Source organism: Takifugu flavidus, chromosome 12, assembly GCF_003711565.1.
Source record: "Takifugu flavidus isolate HTHZ2018 chromosome 12, ASM371156v2, whole genome shotgun sequence".
NCBI lineage: Eukaryota > Metazoa > Chordata > Actinopteri > Tetraodontiformes > Tetraodontidae > Takifugu > Takifugu flavidus.
The window spans coordinates 2,054,601-2,070,850 of record NC_079531.1 but is presented as its reverse complement, the minus strand read 5'-3'; the positions used below and the strand labels follow the sequence as shown (position 1 = coordinate 2,070,850).

General features: G+C 42.6%; 1 protein-coding gene across 6 annotated transcripts in view; it reads left to right on the top strand.

Moving 5' to 3' along the window:
- The window catches only part of LOC130534579 (spectrin beta chain, non-erythrocytic 4-like), a 32,734-nt gene extending 16,633 nt beyond the window's left edge, over positions 1-16,101 (top strand). For 2 of the 6 annotated variants that reach the window (XM_057048857.1, XM_057048856.1), the window contains exons 27-44: positions 1,547-1,810; positions 2,973-3,197; positions 3,406-3,495; positions 3,704-3,982; positions 4,469-4,599; positions 4,725-4,929; positions 5,806-6,051; positions 6,239-6,373; positions 6,527-6,771; positions 6,936-7,074; positions 7,229-7,313; positions 7,481-7,677; positions 7,813-8,831; positions 9,129-9,189; positions 9,551-9,810; positions 11,866-12,036; positions 12,254-12,296; positions 12,447-16,101. In XM_057048857.1, coding sequence (XP_056904837.1) covers positions 1,547-1,810; positions 2,973-3,197; positions 3,406-3,495; positions 3,704-3,982; positions 4,469-4,599; positions 4,725-4,929; positions 5,806-6,051; positions 6,239-6,373; positions 6,527-6,771; positions 6,936-7,074; positions 7,229-7,313; positions 7,481-7,677; positions 7,813-8,831; positions 9,129-9,189; positions 9,551-9,810; positions 11,866-12,036; positions 12,254-12,296; positions 12,447-12,746 — 4,095 coding nt within the window. In that variant the 3' untranslated portion in view covers positions 12,747-16,101. Of the gene's footprint in view, positions 1-1,546; positions 1,811-2,972; positions 3,198-3,405; positions 3,496-3,703; positions 3,983-4,468; positions 4,600-4,724; positions 4,930-5,805; positions 6,052-6,238; positions 6,374-6,526; positions 6,772-6,935; positions 7,075-7,228; positions 7,314-7,480; positions 7,678-7,812; positions 8,832-9,128; positions 9,190-9,550; positions 12,037-12,253; positions 12,297-12,446 lie in introns of those variants that run through there. The other 4 variants (XM_057048858.1, XR_008952923.1, XM_057048862.1 and 1 more) reach the window with 4 other exon arrangements.
- The last annotated feature ends 149 nt before the right edge of the window (positions 16,102-16,250 follow it).

Genomic DNA, 16,250 nt, shown 5'->3' with positions numbered 1-16,250 from the left:
AATTGTGTAACTTTGTGTGTAACTACATTTAATTGTAAAGCATTTAGGATGCCTTTTGTGTGACTTGTTTCCTCTTCCTCTGCTTGCGGCAGTTACCAAGCAACAGCTGTCCCCTCTTTACCCTCCTTGTCTTTCTTCCTCTCTTCATAAAGCTCAGTGTTGAAGGTCATTCCTCCTTTTCCCTCTCCCTTTAAGCAAAGGACAAGAAAATATATAAAGGTTAAACATTGAGGGGTGTGTTTGTAATTATCTTACTAACGTGCACTGACTAGACACGATGGAAGGAACTATGTCAGTAAATTAATGTATTGATCAAAATTGTTCAAGATTCAATGACCAATGTACTTTTAAGCTGTTTAATTACATTACATAATAATTATTATATTCTTTCATATATGAAAATTGAAATATTATTTATCAATGACTCTGCAGTGATTTTAACCAGTTTACCAAACTAATCAGATTTATAGCTGAAAGTGCTCATAATATTGGTACTTTTTGTGTATAATTGAGGTAATACATAAATACAAAAGAGCAAATTTCTTTGAAAGAAAAGTGATCTGAAACTCCCAAAACAATGTTACACAGAGCCTGAAGTGTGAACTGCACTTTGGTCACCTTTACTGTGTCTTATGAAACATGATGTTTGACTGTGTCATTACTTTTCTGTCACATGTTGTTACACACTGGCTGCAATTAAAATCCACCCGGCACAGCTTCCAGTGCCTGGCTTCCATTAGCTGCATGCTAGTAGAAGGAAACATATGTGGTTGGTGGATATCAAGGAGAGTAAACCTGCATTCTTTACCTAACTATTGACTTTAATTTTAGAGCTTTAACAGACACGGGGATTAGCATTGTCTCTCATGAGCAGATGAGCTACAGTTAGCAATGGCGCTCTGTCACTAAAGAAAGATTATATCAAATCATAATGCAACGTGTTGAACAACAGTTTTCTTTTATTGCTGTTTTTGGTGAGCTTCCTGTCATATCTCTGCAGATACCGTACGAATGAACAGCATGATATCATAATCCTTCTCTGAACTGCAGATATGTATGAGTGTGAAGTCGCAGCTCTGAGCCCGTGGGTGAATCTGCTCGAGCTCTCCCACATACAGTAGAGAATGGCACGCATCAGCAGTCAGGGAAACTCAACACCACCATGAAAGCTGATGTAGCACTGGGCAGCAAGCATCGCAGTGCAGCTCTTTCCGCTTCCCACCCGCAGCATCTGAGCGATGCCCATTGTGAAGTTCGCTGATTACTTGTTATTTACAACCGTGTTTTCAAATGCATTTTTGTCAGCTGCCGACTTCTTTTTGAACCACACTCTTCAGATTCATATTTTCTATATAGTACTCCGGAAAAAACAAAATCATGATACCACAACGACAATCATTTCATCCTGTCCCATCAGTGGACCAACTGCATAAATATGCAGATCTCGAGTATGAGCTTGAGTATGAGGTATTTAAAATGTCCATGGTCTGAGATCAATACCACCTTTAATGTTCCATGTGTCCCGTCCTTCCTCCCGTCTTTCCAGGAGGGCCAGCAGCTAATTCAAGAGAAGCCAGAGCTCAGCCCAGTGGTCCGTAAAAAGTTGGAGGAGATCAGAGACTGCTGGCAGGATCTTGAGAGCACCACCCAGGCCAAAGCCCGGCAGCTCTTCGAGGCCAACAAGGCCGACCTGGTCGTGCAAAGCTATGAGAGCCTGGACCAGAGACTGAATCAGCTGGAGGATCAGCTGTCCTATGTTGACCAGGGTCAGGACCTCACTGGTGTCAACAATCAGCTGAAGAAACTACAAGTGTGTAGCATTTAAGTTTACCTTTGTTTTCACATCCATGCACTCTATTATTTGACAGCTCTCCTACATCTGGCTCACTCCTTCTCACATTTTCATCAAGTTTCATCTATTCATAAATATCTTATTAAATGGTTTTGCCACACATGTAACGCTCAGTTTTGCAGATGCAGGAGGCCCCTCTGTGATTATGTATTTCTGCCTCTTTTCCATGCATATTTATTGTTCACAATCTCATGCAATCATGACTTCTCCTCATAACTATACGAGGAATCCATCAGGTTTGGAAAGGACTGCATGCGTTGTTTTGTGTTCAGTTTATTCCAACTCAGGAGTTCATCCACATATCAAATTACTAACACTGCAAACTATTGACGAACACATTTATGAAGGCAGGCTAGATCATTATATTTTAATTTTCCTTGATAAACATAAGAAAATAATCATTGTCCATTTTTTCCTTAAAAACAACAACCTGAAAACATGTCAGAATTAAAATTATTGACATTACATGTTCATTACACTCCTCTTAGTCCTAATAAAACTTTATTATGGCTGCGGCCTGCAGAAATAAAGCTTATATGTGCTTATATTAACTCACTCGTTTAGAACACTATTGCAAGTATTTCAAAACACTTTTCCAATTTTAATTTTAACTGGACTGACCAGAAATTTGGTATAGAAAAAGGTTTTTTTAAAAATGCTTTCCTCCATTATTAAAATTTTCTTCACCACAAAATGGATTGATCAGGAGGCTTATTTCTATTATTTTGTTTCTCTCTGAATCATTTCACCAGACATTTCACTCTCCTCTCCCACAGTATTCTGCTTACAGCTTCCTTTAACAGCCACCATTAGCTCTGCTTAACCACATCCTCCTAACTCCTCTACCCAGCATCCATCCTGCCAAGGGGTATAGTAAACTTCACTACACAGCTTGTCTGTCCATGCTTCTGCTTTCTCCACAATCATTTGCATGTCCAATTTTGCTCTTCACGTCCAGCTTTTCAGATGACTTATCCTCACCTGATCCTACTCACACGTACTTATCCCGTTACCTATCGTCATCCCCTCTCGTCCTCTTTTCCTTCTTTCAATTTGATCATTTGCTCCCTTTCTTCTGCCCTATTGTGCTCCTCTCTCCTTTCTTCTCTCTCCTTATCAGACCATGGAGAACCAAATGGAAGCGTGGTACAAAGAAGTGGGACAACTTCAAGTGCAGGTGGCCACCATCCCACAACAAACACAAGTGAAAGAGACGGTTACTGAGCATCAGAGCGCAGTGGAAGCCAGGATGGTTCGTCTGATTGAGCCGCTGAAGGAGCGAAGACGAATCCTTTTAGCATCCAAAGAACTTCACCAAGTTGGACGGGACCTGGAGGATGAGATTGTGAGTTTGTACAAACATGTTTTTCATATCTGGAACATTATTTATGTTGTTTAAAGAAAAAATAAACATAATTAGATGAAGAAAAATGTAATTAAAAACCCCAAACAGTAGTAGTTTAATTGAGACTGCTCCATTTGATTTACATGCATAAAGTACAGTGTAGATATCGCCAATTATTGCTTTATACAAATAACTTTTGTGGTTTTAGTTGTGGATTCAGGAGCGCCTCCCAATGGCCATGTCGCAGGAGCATGGAGCCACGCTTCAGGAAGTCCAGCAGCTAATGAAAAAAAATCAGGTAAGAGAATAAAACCAGCCAACACATTCCACTGAAGTTGCAGATACAAATTAATATATGTTGACTTTTTAATCAGCTTTTTTTTTGCTTTTTTTTGCTTTTTTCTTGCTCTCCTGCTTTCATTTTTGAAACTTCATTCTTCATCCTTTTATAAGCAAATGCAAAGTCTAAAACTCAGTTAAAGCTTTGCTTTAATTTTTCTCTGCAGACACTTCAGAGGGAGCTGCAGGGCCACAAAAGCAAGCTTGAAGATGTCCTGGAGAGAGCAGGAATCATTGCATCTATTCGCAGCCCAGAGGCAGACAACATTAGGGCAGGCCATGATCAGGTGGCACAGCTATGGAACCTTCTCTGGGTGGAAACTGAAAGGAGGCAGCTGGTCCTTGATGCCATGTACCAGGCTCAGCAGTACTTCTTCGACACAGCTGAGGTGGAGGCCTGGCTCAGTGAGCAGGAGCTGCATATGATGAATGAAGAGAAAGGGAAGGTGGGTGTCTGAACGCAAAAAAGTCCTGCATCATCTCTGCAGCCCAGAAACTGGTAAAAGGGGGCTCGTTCGGGCTCATTCAGCTCGGTAGTAATTTGCATCGACCGGCCTCCTCTGCAAAAAAAACACTCTCCTCTTCCCAGAGATTTCTGGGAGGGGGGACATGTAGCAGGCGTTGACAGAGAGAGCTCATTAACCTTTACACATGCAGTCACAGAAACAGCCTGATCTCCATAGAGCTTTCTTGAGCGATAGCTGAAATTCGGGACCGCGGTTGGGTTCATTTCGATCTCTGGCAGCTGTGTAAACTGTAAAATTCCATTTTCCAGAACATAAAAATCCCTGTGCATCTTCTTTGCAGTGTTTGTCTCACCTTATTGAAATATTAAGCAATGCTTCAGTGGCACGCAGGGTTCATTTAGGCAGGACTCTGTGTTTTGCTTTGTGTGATTATTACATCTTTGTTTATCACTCCTTTCCAACCAGGACGAGCCGAGCACGCTGCAGCTGCTGAAGAAACATTTGGTGCTTGAACAGACCATCGAGGACTATGCTGAGACCATCGGCTTGCTGTCACAGCAGTGCCGGCAGCTGTTAGAGATGGGACATCCCGACTGGTGAGCACATAAAGACACATGGCTTTTTTCTTTATCTCTTCCAAAAATAATAGTGATTCTCATGCCGGTGCAGCTACAGCGGTTCATCGCCGCTAACGCTCCAAACGCTTCTGTCTTCTCTATAGTGAGCTCATCAGCAAACGTCAGTCACAGATTGACCGTCTGTACGTGTCACTGAAGGACCTGGTGGAGGAAAGAAAGAGTCGTCTGGAGCAACAGTACTGGCTCTACCAACTCAACAGGGAGGTGGACGAGCTGGAACAGTGGATTGCTCAGAAGGAGGTGGTGGCCAGCTCCCCTGAACTGGGTCAAGATTTTGAGCATGTCACTGTAAGTGTGTCAACAGGGGATTGTCTTTCTAAGAATGAATTTTCAGATTCAGATTCAGGTCCTTTATTGTCCCACACGGGGAAATTTACAGCGCAACAACAGCAAGAGAACGCAGAAAAAAATAAAATAAAAATAAAATAGAATAAAATTCGGAATATACAAAGAGGATGTGTATTTACAATAATCCAGATAAATGGATACTCGGCCTCTGTGTACCTGTACATAGTACAGAGGGTGAATACAATATACTGTACATATCAGAATATATAATATTCAGATTGTGCTAGCGGGCGTTATGTTTATTGTGCCGTCTGACAGCAGCCGGCAGGAAAGATCTGCGATACCTCTCCCTCACACAGCGAGGGTGGAGCAGCTGCTCACTGAAGGAGCTGCCCAGTGCTGCCAGGGTGTCCTGTAGGAAAGGGGGGGGGGGCGTGTTGTTCAACATGGATGACAGCTTAGCCATCATCCTCCCGTTTCCCACCACCTCCACCGAGTCCAGGGGACATCCCAGGACAGAGCTGGCCCTCCTCACCAGTCTGTCCATCCTCTTCCTGTCCCTGTCATAGAAAGTCCTCAGGAGTGGTTCCTCCACTCCAAAAGACCTCAGCCTCCTGAGCAGGAACAGTCTGCTATTGCCCTTCTTGACTGTTGTGTGTCCAGTCCAGGTTATTGTTTAGGTGAACACCCAGGTACTTGTAGGACTCCACCACGTCTTGAATCAAGAAATGATTTTTCTTTGTTTTACTTGTTATGCACAGGTCCGATTAGAATGGGTATCTCAGCTAAATGCATAAAGAAAATATTAGATGTTCATTCACAAACTACTCTTGAACCAAGTCTTCTACTTGTTTTCCTGCCCTTTTGATGCTCCAGGTGCTGCAAGACAAGTTTACAAAGTTTGCAACTGAGACAGGCAGTGTGGGCCAAGAGCGGGTGACAGCAGTCAACCAAATGGTGGACGAGCTCATTGACTATGGCCACTCGGAGGCAGCCACCATCGCTGAATGGAAGGATGGGGTGAACGAGGCCTGGGCTGACCTCCTGGAGTTAATGGAGACTCGCTCACAGATGCTTGCAGCCTCGCACCAACTTCACAAGTTCTTCTCTGACTGTAGAGAGGTACAGTAATGCTAAAGGGAAATTATTACATCACCACAGTCGATGTTACACAATATATGTTTAATACTCACATTCTTCTTTCTTCAACCTACTGATTCAAACTGACGCTGCCTTAATTCTAGATTATGTGTTACAGAAACGTCTGTCCGACTGTACACGCCTGTTTCAAATTCTGTTCCTTCTTTAGGTTTTGACTCAGATTGATGACAAGCACCGAAGGCTACCAGAAGTCCGGGCAAAACAGGGAAACACCGCCAACACCAGCACCCTACAGAGACTCCTGCACGGTTTTGAACAAGACATACAGCTGCTAGTCACGCAGGTATATTGACATATTTTAAAAAAGAATAACCTGCTTCGGGCTTCACTGACCTCACAGGCCCAGTTAAAAACGCTCTATAAGCTTTTTCTCTTCATTTTTAACTTCTGGTCTTTGCTAGGTCAGCTCTGATTCTTTCCTCTACCTCTTTGCCAGGTGCGTCACCTGCAGGAGAGTGCAGCTCAGCTGAGGACGGTGTACGCTGGCGAGAAGGCCGAAGCCATCGCATGTTGCGAGCATGAAGTAATGCAGTCCTGGAAGGAGCTACTGACTTCCTGCGAGGAATGTCGCCTAGAAATAACTACTGAGACAGACAAGCTGAAATTCTTTGGAATGGTCCGCGATCAGATCATTTGGATGGACTCCATCATCTGTCAGATTGGGACAGGAGAGAAACCCAGGTAACATTTACTAGCACAACACAGCAGTTTTGTGTGTTCACTCAGGTTTAAGTGTTTTTTCATCATTTACAAGATGCTCCATACGTGCAAAAACTGGATAGAGCCCTGGTTATGTCATTATACTATATTAGATCGGAAATGTCTGAAATACTGTGTGATTCCAGGGACGTTTCCTCGGTTGAGGTGCTGATGAATTATCACCAGAGTCTTAAGAGTGAAGTGGAGGCCCGTAGTCGGAGTACGCTGGAGTGTATTGAGATGGGAAAAACCTTGTTGGCCGTTAGAAACCCAGCAGCAGAAGAGGTGAGGGATTATTTATTAATCAATAAATCTGCAGACTGCTGCAGAAAGGAACATAATGCAGGTGGACAGACGGATATTATATTGCAGTGATGCAGGAATTAAAAAGGAAAACCAAAAAAAAAAGCAATATTTATTATTGCTGAATTTTTCTCAGATTAAGGAAAAGCTGGAAAAGGTGGTTGCTAAGCAACACGAGTTGTCTGAAAAGTGGGACAAGCACTGGGAAGTCCTACAGCAATGTGAGTGCACATACACATTTACAAGCCTGCAATCTTTTTTAAATGTAGAGTTATGTCCATAAAGCGACATAAGTGGAAAGCACCGATTGTTTTTATAATGTTCTAAGCGTAATGTTACATCAAAGGTTTTGAATAGAATTTTTATGTAAACTTCTTCTTGCCTCAAGTGTTGGAGGTTCACCAGTTTGCCCAAGAAGCGGTGGTGGCAGAAGCATGGTTGACTGCTCAGGAGCCATTAATCAAAAGCAGTCAGCTGGGCGAAAGTGTTGACGAGGTAGAGCAGCTTATTCGTCGACACGAAGCATTCCGCAAGGCAGCAGCAACCTGGGAGGAGAGATTTAGCTCACTGCGACGGCTCACCACGGTAATAACATCATTAAAATCACTGCATACACAATAAAAATGCACAACCTGTGTGTTTGAAGTATGATTAAAAACGTGTTCCCATTAAGATCACACTTTATTAGTTTTGTGTTAAAGGTCTATTCTTTGTTTACAGGTAGAAAAATTAAAAGCAGAGCAAAGTAAACTACCCCCAACCCCAATGCTAGGTCGTAAAGTCTTCCTGGATCCCCAAGATGCCATCCCCAGTCCCGCCACACTTCCCCGCCTCCCAATTTCCCCTGTCACAAGACAAACCATCTATGAGCAAAATGATGCTAGCTCACCCCCCTCTCCTTCACCTGCGACCCCAACACCCTCTCCTTCTTCTGTGGCTCGTCGGTTGGGGTCAACAGTTGCTAACTACACGCCTGTGATGAATGGTTCCAGTTACCGCCATACTCTAGAGCCGCGGCACGCTGGTGTGGTGGGTGTGGCTGCAGGACTGGGTCAGCCTTCACCTTCCTCAATTGCCTCAATTGCTACAGCAGCCATGCTAGTATCTGCCAATCAGATGCGGGAGAGTGCCAACACAACAAAAGAACAAGCCACAAAGGCAGTCAGTCACATGCAGCCAGTCCAAGCAGCAAGGACTCTAGAGGCAAAGTCATCCCCGTATCTACGGCAGCCCAAAATCAAACATATAGGTGATGCTGTGACGCCACTTTTAGTGGCCAGCCGACTGGAAAAGGTACGAGAGAAGGGGAGAGAGAGAGAATTAATGATGGGAGAGATAGGGACAGGGAGAGCGGAAGTGGCTGTGATGGCTGAGGTGGTGCTGCAGGAGCCAGGCCGGGAGCGTCTGCACAGCGACCCCTCCAGAGGGACTCCGGGTCTACGGGGTGACCACGCCGAGCCTCAGGTCCAGACTAATACCTTCCACAGGGATCACAGGATAGAAAGGCAGCTTTCCAGCGAACAGCTGATTCAGGCGCGCAGGGACGAGCTGCCTCCAGAAGTGTGGAGGGAACATGCTGAGAGGAGGGAACGGCGGACACTCGAGAGGCAAACGTCCAGTGAGCAGGAGGGTCATGGAGGCCTTGATGTTAGGCGAAGAGAGAGGGACAGACACCGCCTGGAGAGACAGGAGTCCAGCGAGCATGACACCGGACACTCAGACCGACGCTCAGGAGGAGGGTAAGACTTTCTGTACACCAACGCACCGTTTAGCTTTACATAAGACACTGCGAATACAAGTCTTGCAAACATATGCTGATGATTCGGATTGTCTAAGTCTAATCCAGAATGTTTGGTTTCTACTGGCCTCACTCAGATTTTTGATGAAGCTATATTTCTCTCAGTTTGGCATCTTGTCTTTAAGCCACAAGGAACGAGGCCAACTGTCCTCAGATGCTAATCGAAGTATAAAGAACACACACAACAAATTGAAATCTAGACATATTAACATGACGTCTTCTTCTTTCTGTTATACAGAGAAAGGAGATCAACTATGGCAGAAATTGTAGAGCAAGTACAGGAACGAGAAGCAGCACAGGTTTGTAGATTGTCCTGTTCTATTATTATTAGTAGTAGTAGTCATTATATTTTTGTTATACCAATTATACAATATCTGCGTTATTAAGACCTCTTGTGCTTGTTCTAAACTGGCTGCTAAATAATGGAACAGCCTGTAAAAGATAAAAATTGCAAAACTATTATTTGAATAATATATATAATGCAGATATTCTCAGAGGTGAGTTGTTCTTACTTACTAATCATCTTTAAACTATTTAAAGCAAACAGCAAAAAAAAAAAAAAAAAAAAAACCTGGACCAGGTTTAAAAATTACAATGAATAATTTAAAATTAACACTTTGCCAACTCTTCCCTGACTTCATTTCCTGTGTCTAATCCCAGGCCCGGGGTGAAGTCCCCCGTCTTCCTAATGGTATTCCAGAGAAGTCTTCCCGTCCTGACCGACCTCGAGCTCGGGACAGGCCTAAACCGCGGCGTCGACCGCGCCCCAGAGAAGCAGGAGACATGACAGCACGAAGGTCGAGATCGGCTCCAGCGCAGAGCAGCCCCGCAGTGCCTCAGCCACCAACCCACACTGCGCACCACGAAGGCTTCCTTTTCCGCAAGCTGGACATCGAGAGCCTGAAGAAGAGCACTAATAGGTGGGTGCGCGGCGTCATAATAATCAGCATATTATCATTGGGAAGGAGGAAGGTCGTTGGTGTCATAAGCATCAAATGAGGAGTCCTGATTGGTCAAATAAATTCCATGGTCAAAGAGCTGTAGTTTCAATGTGGTTTCCAAATTTGTCTGTGTAGCATGTGGGTGGGGCTCTGTAGATTTTCTGATGGCTAATCTAAACGTTTTGGTTAGTTGTTAATTCAATGAAGGATAAAACAAGTTCATTAGCCTGTTTCTTATGGCATTACTGCACCCTCCATTTACTGATTCAAGAGTGATGTTAAAGGCATGGCTGTAGCATGTCAGCGTCATGCTTGCACACTGCGCTGACACTGTCTGAACAGATGCATGAGTGTCATTGCTGCAGATGATACATGATGGCTCAGCAATTTCCTCTGATGTAATAGACGTGAAACTAAGTTAAGCGTCTTTCTTCGGACATTTCTACATGAGTGAGTAACAGGAGCAGGTACCATTATATCACCTCCATACTTCATTTTGATATTTCAGTCTTGCTTCCAAAATGTAATTTTTGAATACTTTATTGTTCTCAATCAGAAACAGAAATTCAGCAACTATAATGGCAATAATTGACCTTGGGAGCGAGATTAGATGCCGCCATGATGCCTCAATGCCTTTCACATGCTAATGTCCACACACACTCACCCAGCACACGCACGCATGCACACACAGTCACCAATCCGGTCCCTGCAGATGACTGCGTCCTTGTAACATCACACCCCCCTGCATTGCCCTATAACGGCTGGGCTGACTGGCCAAAGCTAAACGCTCATCGTCTTCCAGCTATGGATGCATCCCTCTCATGTGTCCACGCAAGGCAATGGATGAATGTCTCAAATGTACATGTCCTGTTATGTACATGACCAGGTAATGCAGAAATCTGAATGGCTTATGCTGTATCTGAATACATGTGAATCTTCAAAATATTTCAATATGTAGGCTCTTGTTTTGCTACATATTTAATTTTCATTGGAGGAGAATATCTGTGAAGTGGACCATACACTCAGTACTGGAAATGAGAGCATAGAGCTAACTTCTGATGACAGTTTCATCTCGTCTCTGTCGCATATACAAGCTACATGATGATAATTTGTGCAGTTTTGGAATTATTCATGAAAAATATGTTTATAATAAGCGATGGTGCATGTGAATTATGTTCTGCATAGATTGCCCTTGTGATCTGAGTGCATAATGCAGTATAAAGAGTTAAAAATATTCCATATATCTAATGTAAACAATGAAGCCGGCAACAAAATGAGACGAATAAGCCTACATGGCAAAAGCTAGAGTTAGGCCTTAAGAGGGAAGATGGGCGGATGCCAGTCGTTGTCACGCACCTGTAAGCACTTTGCTTCAAATCATATTATAGGATCAGTCATATTGGCAATTCAGAAACGTAATCATATGCACCACAGTTTCATAGAGATAACTGAAATTGATACAGTAAGCCACACACAGACAGCTCCCTGTAAGCTATGTGTGCATGTAGAAATGCTCACAGAACGAAAAGAAGCATGATTATGAGTTTTTTCTTATTATGAGTTTTAGTAGTACGAGTGTTCCGACCAGATTACCATCTAACCAAACCCTATCTCTTATGTTGTTCTCCTCCTCATTGCTACTGCCTGCCCTTCTAATCTCCACCAAGGTAAGTCATATATAACCCTTACACACACACACACACACACACACAGACCGACCGAGCCTCCAAGCCCATCCCTCCATCCGCGTCCTGTCCGTGTGTGTGTCTGTATATGCATTCATCTGTATTTGTTCAGAGGTGTGTTTCCTCCTTTCTTGGTGCTGGTCAGTACTACATATCTACCTGCCTGCTCTGGTCAGGTGAGTGAGGTGTTAGCTTGGCAAGAGCAACTCTGCAGCTCCTCTTGACTTCTCCAATCCCTTCCACCACCTCCACCACCACTCTATCTCCCCATCTTCCTTGTGCTCTTCTCCAACTTTCCCTCCTCGCCCTCTCTCTTCCTCTTTACACCTCCCATCTTCCCACACCACAGCAGGTCATGGGTCAACCTTTACTGTGTCCTGAACAAAGGGGAGATTGGCTTCTACAAGGATGCCAAGAACACCAGTACACCCTACAACAATGAGCCACTGCTCAACCTGTCCCACTGCCACTGCGACATCACCAATGGCTACAAAAAGAAGAAAAATGTCTTCACACTGAAGTGAGCATGATGATTTCTTTTCACCATTTTCCAATGACGATGGCTGCTGTCCAGATTCGGTCAAAATTGTACTCTAAATACGGACACATTCTTCTCTGCTGTATGTCTTGGGTTTTTATTGCATATTTCTGGAATTACTAATTGAAACAAAATGTTTCACCTGTGTTAAAACATCATTCTTCTGTACTTTTGTCAACGTTTTCTTTTCTCATTTTAGGACAAAGGAAGGAAGCGAGTTTTTGTTTCATGCTAAAGATGAGGTGAGCAATTCCGGATTGCTTTCTAATTATACGCCTGATGTTGTCTTCTTCCTCACAAAGATTGTTGAATGTCTATCAATAATATACTTATACTATTCAATGAAACAATTTTCTAGCCAGCTGACAATTGTAATCGCTCCCATCAAATAGGAGGACCTGAAAGCATGGGTGAACAACATCACAACCAGTATTTCTGAGCATGAGGAGATTGCCAAACGGGATCAACCCCAACCAACTACCTCTTCCACCGATGAGGGCACACGCCGCGAAGGCAGCAAGTTGGACAACAGGTCAGAGAAGGGAGCCGAGCGTTCGGACCGAGCCGATCGCATCGAAAGGGCAGATAAAGACAAGGAGAAAGAGATAGAGAAGGATAGGGAAAAGGGGGAGCGATCAGAGAAGTCTGATCGAGGTGGGAAGCGCTCGGAAAAGTCCGGTAAGAAAAAGTGACCACAGTGAAAGCTGGTCTGGTTTACAGTATCATGAACCACAGAAGAGAGAACGGGCTGTTGACTGGTAGTAAATGCCCCCTTCTTCTCTCCGCTTCCAACACCGTCAGCAACACGGCTGCACTCGGATGGAAAGGGACACAGGGGACGGAAGGATTGACCCGGGCTCCCTCATAGGACAGAAAGGACGGACTTGGAGCAGGGGACCTCTTTCTCTTTCACTCTCTTTTGTTCTGTGTCTCTATGAGAACACACTGTCGCCGGCACTGTTGCCCTGGTGGCATTTTTTTATTTGTTTTTATTTTTTTTTGAAGAACTGCAGAGAGAGATTTGTGCTGCTTAAACAGCATTTACACGAGAGATGCAACACACGTCATGTCAAATCAAAGGTTGTTAATGATTGGTGATAGTATGTAAAATGTAGCTCATTCTGTTTCTTTTTTCTATGAGATGAGCCGTGTATTTCTAGTCTGTCTGTATCTTGTATCTTTGTGTCTGTCTGTACGGAAGACATCCTACACTATATTTTACTACTTCTGGAAAACAGAATAGAGAATGAAGTCATACCAAATGTTTGACAGACATAGAAGCTAAATGACTAAATGTTTTTTAATGCTCCCTTATGTCGAATCTGTCTTGATACCTGGCCCCTGAAAATATGGAGAATTGAGTGTGGAAGGATACGCGTTGTATTCTTAAATAGCAAACAGCATGTTAGTCTAAATCCACCACAAAAGTGTTCAACCTGGAGTAGAGATAGATTAGTGTGCACTAATTAGCAGTGATACGATGTAAGATAAGAGAAGAGTAGATGGCCAACCAGGGTGATATATTTGGAAACAAGAGACACGTCAAACTTTATTCATTCCTCCAAAATGACTAGAGCATTGCTTCGTTCTAGAGAGTTTCTTTTCTTGTGACGACCTCAGTGCTACACAGCCAGCATGGTGACTGCTGCTGTCATCTTTATTTCGAATGAATATCCTGCGCACATCTTCCTGATTCCTGATCATAAATCATGAATTATACAAACATAAAAATGGAATTGGGCTGTATACTCTGGTTCCCAGGGACCTCATTTGTTAACTGTTTTATGTCAGATTTAATACGCTGTTAGTGGAAAAGATAATGCAAGAAAAGGTCAAACTGAACATTCGGTCTGTATGTTTTGGCTACATTGGAGGTCAAAATAACAATTTTCATATCTTAAAGTGGAACATTGTAAAAACTAGTTTTCACATCTGATTTTAGATAATAAAAAATCATTTTTTAAATTAAATTATATATTTTGCTTAATTCAGAAGCACAAAACCAGCACCTGGCATGCCCTCAACGAATGAGGCCCTTGGGCCGACAATCGGCCCCATCTACTCTTTTATTCTCTTACAGCATCAATTTACTCATTTGATGCTCTGTCTAATTTTGGTTGCAGTAGAGAACCTAAACCATTTGTGCGTGCGTATGTGTGCGTCTGTGTGTTGCTGCTGCTGCTGCTCTCTGCGCCCAGGGTCTCCATAGCTCTCAGGTTATTTGTGTTTGTGTGTGCTTACAATACTGTGTGTTTCCACATGTTCATGTTCGTCCTCTCAGACATCACCCCAGTCTTCCAGACATACACATCTGCATCAAGAAAAACACAGCAGGTATATGATGTCAAAGTTCATGAGCCTGCTCAAACCGTCCTCAACATCATCCATACGCATGGAGAACTAGAGAGGGGGAATAGCTCATACTGTAAGTGAAAGAACTGACTCGCTGTTAAAAGGCAGCAGTCAAAATGACCAAATAATCAGAATTAAGGGAATAAACAGTAAGTTACTAGATTGCATGTTTTTCTTGTGAGAGAACTCACTCATCACAAGTAGCTTGTCTTTGCAACCCACTGACTTACATACACTAGTTTTTGTTTGATTTCCAGAAAACTCACCATAAAGCCATAAATCACACAGACAAAAAAAATTGTGGATCTCTAAAGCCTAATAAAGTTAGAAATGCAAATGAATTTTCTTAGGAAATACAAGCCACAAAGGCTGTAAATTATGCTGTCTTTGTCATTCTTATGAGTCCTTTGAGCTTCTTTTGTTTTATCAAGGCTCCAGCTACTGTATATTTGCACTAATTCACTATGGAATTATTCTCTGTGTACCTACGGTTAATAGAGAAAATGTTAATGCAGTTTCTTTACATTGCTCAGCCATATTTGGTTAAAGCAATAACACAATTCCAAAACATTTAAATCCATGTTTTTCTGTTTACCTGTTCCACATAATTTATCACACTGGCTGAGTGGAGACACTTGCTTACCTCCACGTTTCTTTCATGTGCATAGACAAGCTACACCATGCCTGTGTAAGTGTGAAAGGTCACATAACGATGCTGCTCATTGGTTGACAAAATAAACTGTTGCTGACACAAAGTCACAAAGCTCCTTCCATCTAAATCAAAGAGCAACAAACCTTGAATAACAGTTCAGTTTAAATTGGAACTGCCTTATCCACTGCATGCAGACAGTCACAGAATGTTCCAGCAGAGCAAAGAGATGACTGAACTGTAAACGAGGGGGATCTAAAACCAACCAGTTATCCTTCATTTGAAATCTTTTCACATAGACAAATAACATTTTATAATACTCATTAAGATTAAAGCTGTCACTTGACTAACAATGTTACCCTCTCATCAAGGAAATAGCCACTGGTTGCTCTCCAGACCCGAGGGCTGAAAACATCCACTGGTGCTGTGGGAGAAGTTGCAGGATTAATTAATAACAGGTGTGAGATTTGTACATGCATCAAGGTGTTTTAATATTAAGTTTGTTGGTTGTGTTTTTGTTTCTTTATTTAAGATAATGCTGCTGTCTCCTTGTGGGTGTGAAATTTGCAACCAAAAGGGCAGCAAAGTGGCAAATATCACCCACAAGTAAAACTCCTCTTAGTTTCTAAGCGTGGCTATGTCAACGGCTGGTTTGGGGTTTCACAAGCAAACAATTGTCTCTATATTAAAGACAAAGTGACATCACTTTAATCTTTACATAAAAATTGTCCAATAGCCACTGCATTTAAAACTGACCAATGAAATTTGAGACAAATTAGTTTCAGAGCCTGTTAACAGTTTGTTTGTGATCTCTGTAACTCTTTAAAAGATCAAATTAAAGGGTCACCCATCTTTCCAACACCATTTCAGTTGTAATAAGGTAATGATGTTTTTCATTTCTTGGGTGAATTATCATTTTATACTTTTCTAAGGGATCTTTGTTTTGTGGGATTTCTATGCAGTGGACAAGACAGTACCACTCTGGGCTGTTGTGGTCTTTACTCATTAATACTACTGCTAATAAAAGTCATTAAGATAAAGACTCATTTCTTTACTTGTTCTGTTATTCTCTTATTTCCTTGCAATTGTCCATCACAACACCCAGCCTTTAGTTTAAAACTCATCTCATCAAAGACAGTCCTTTCTGTCTTTTAATGACAAATGTACTTAAATTAAGTTTAATGTCATCAGGACT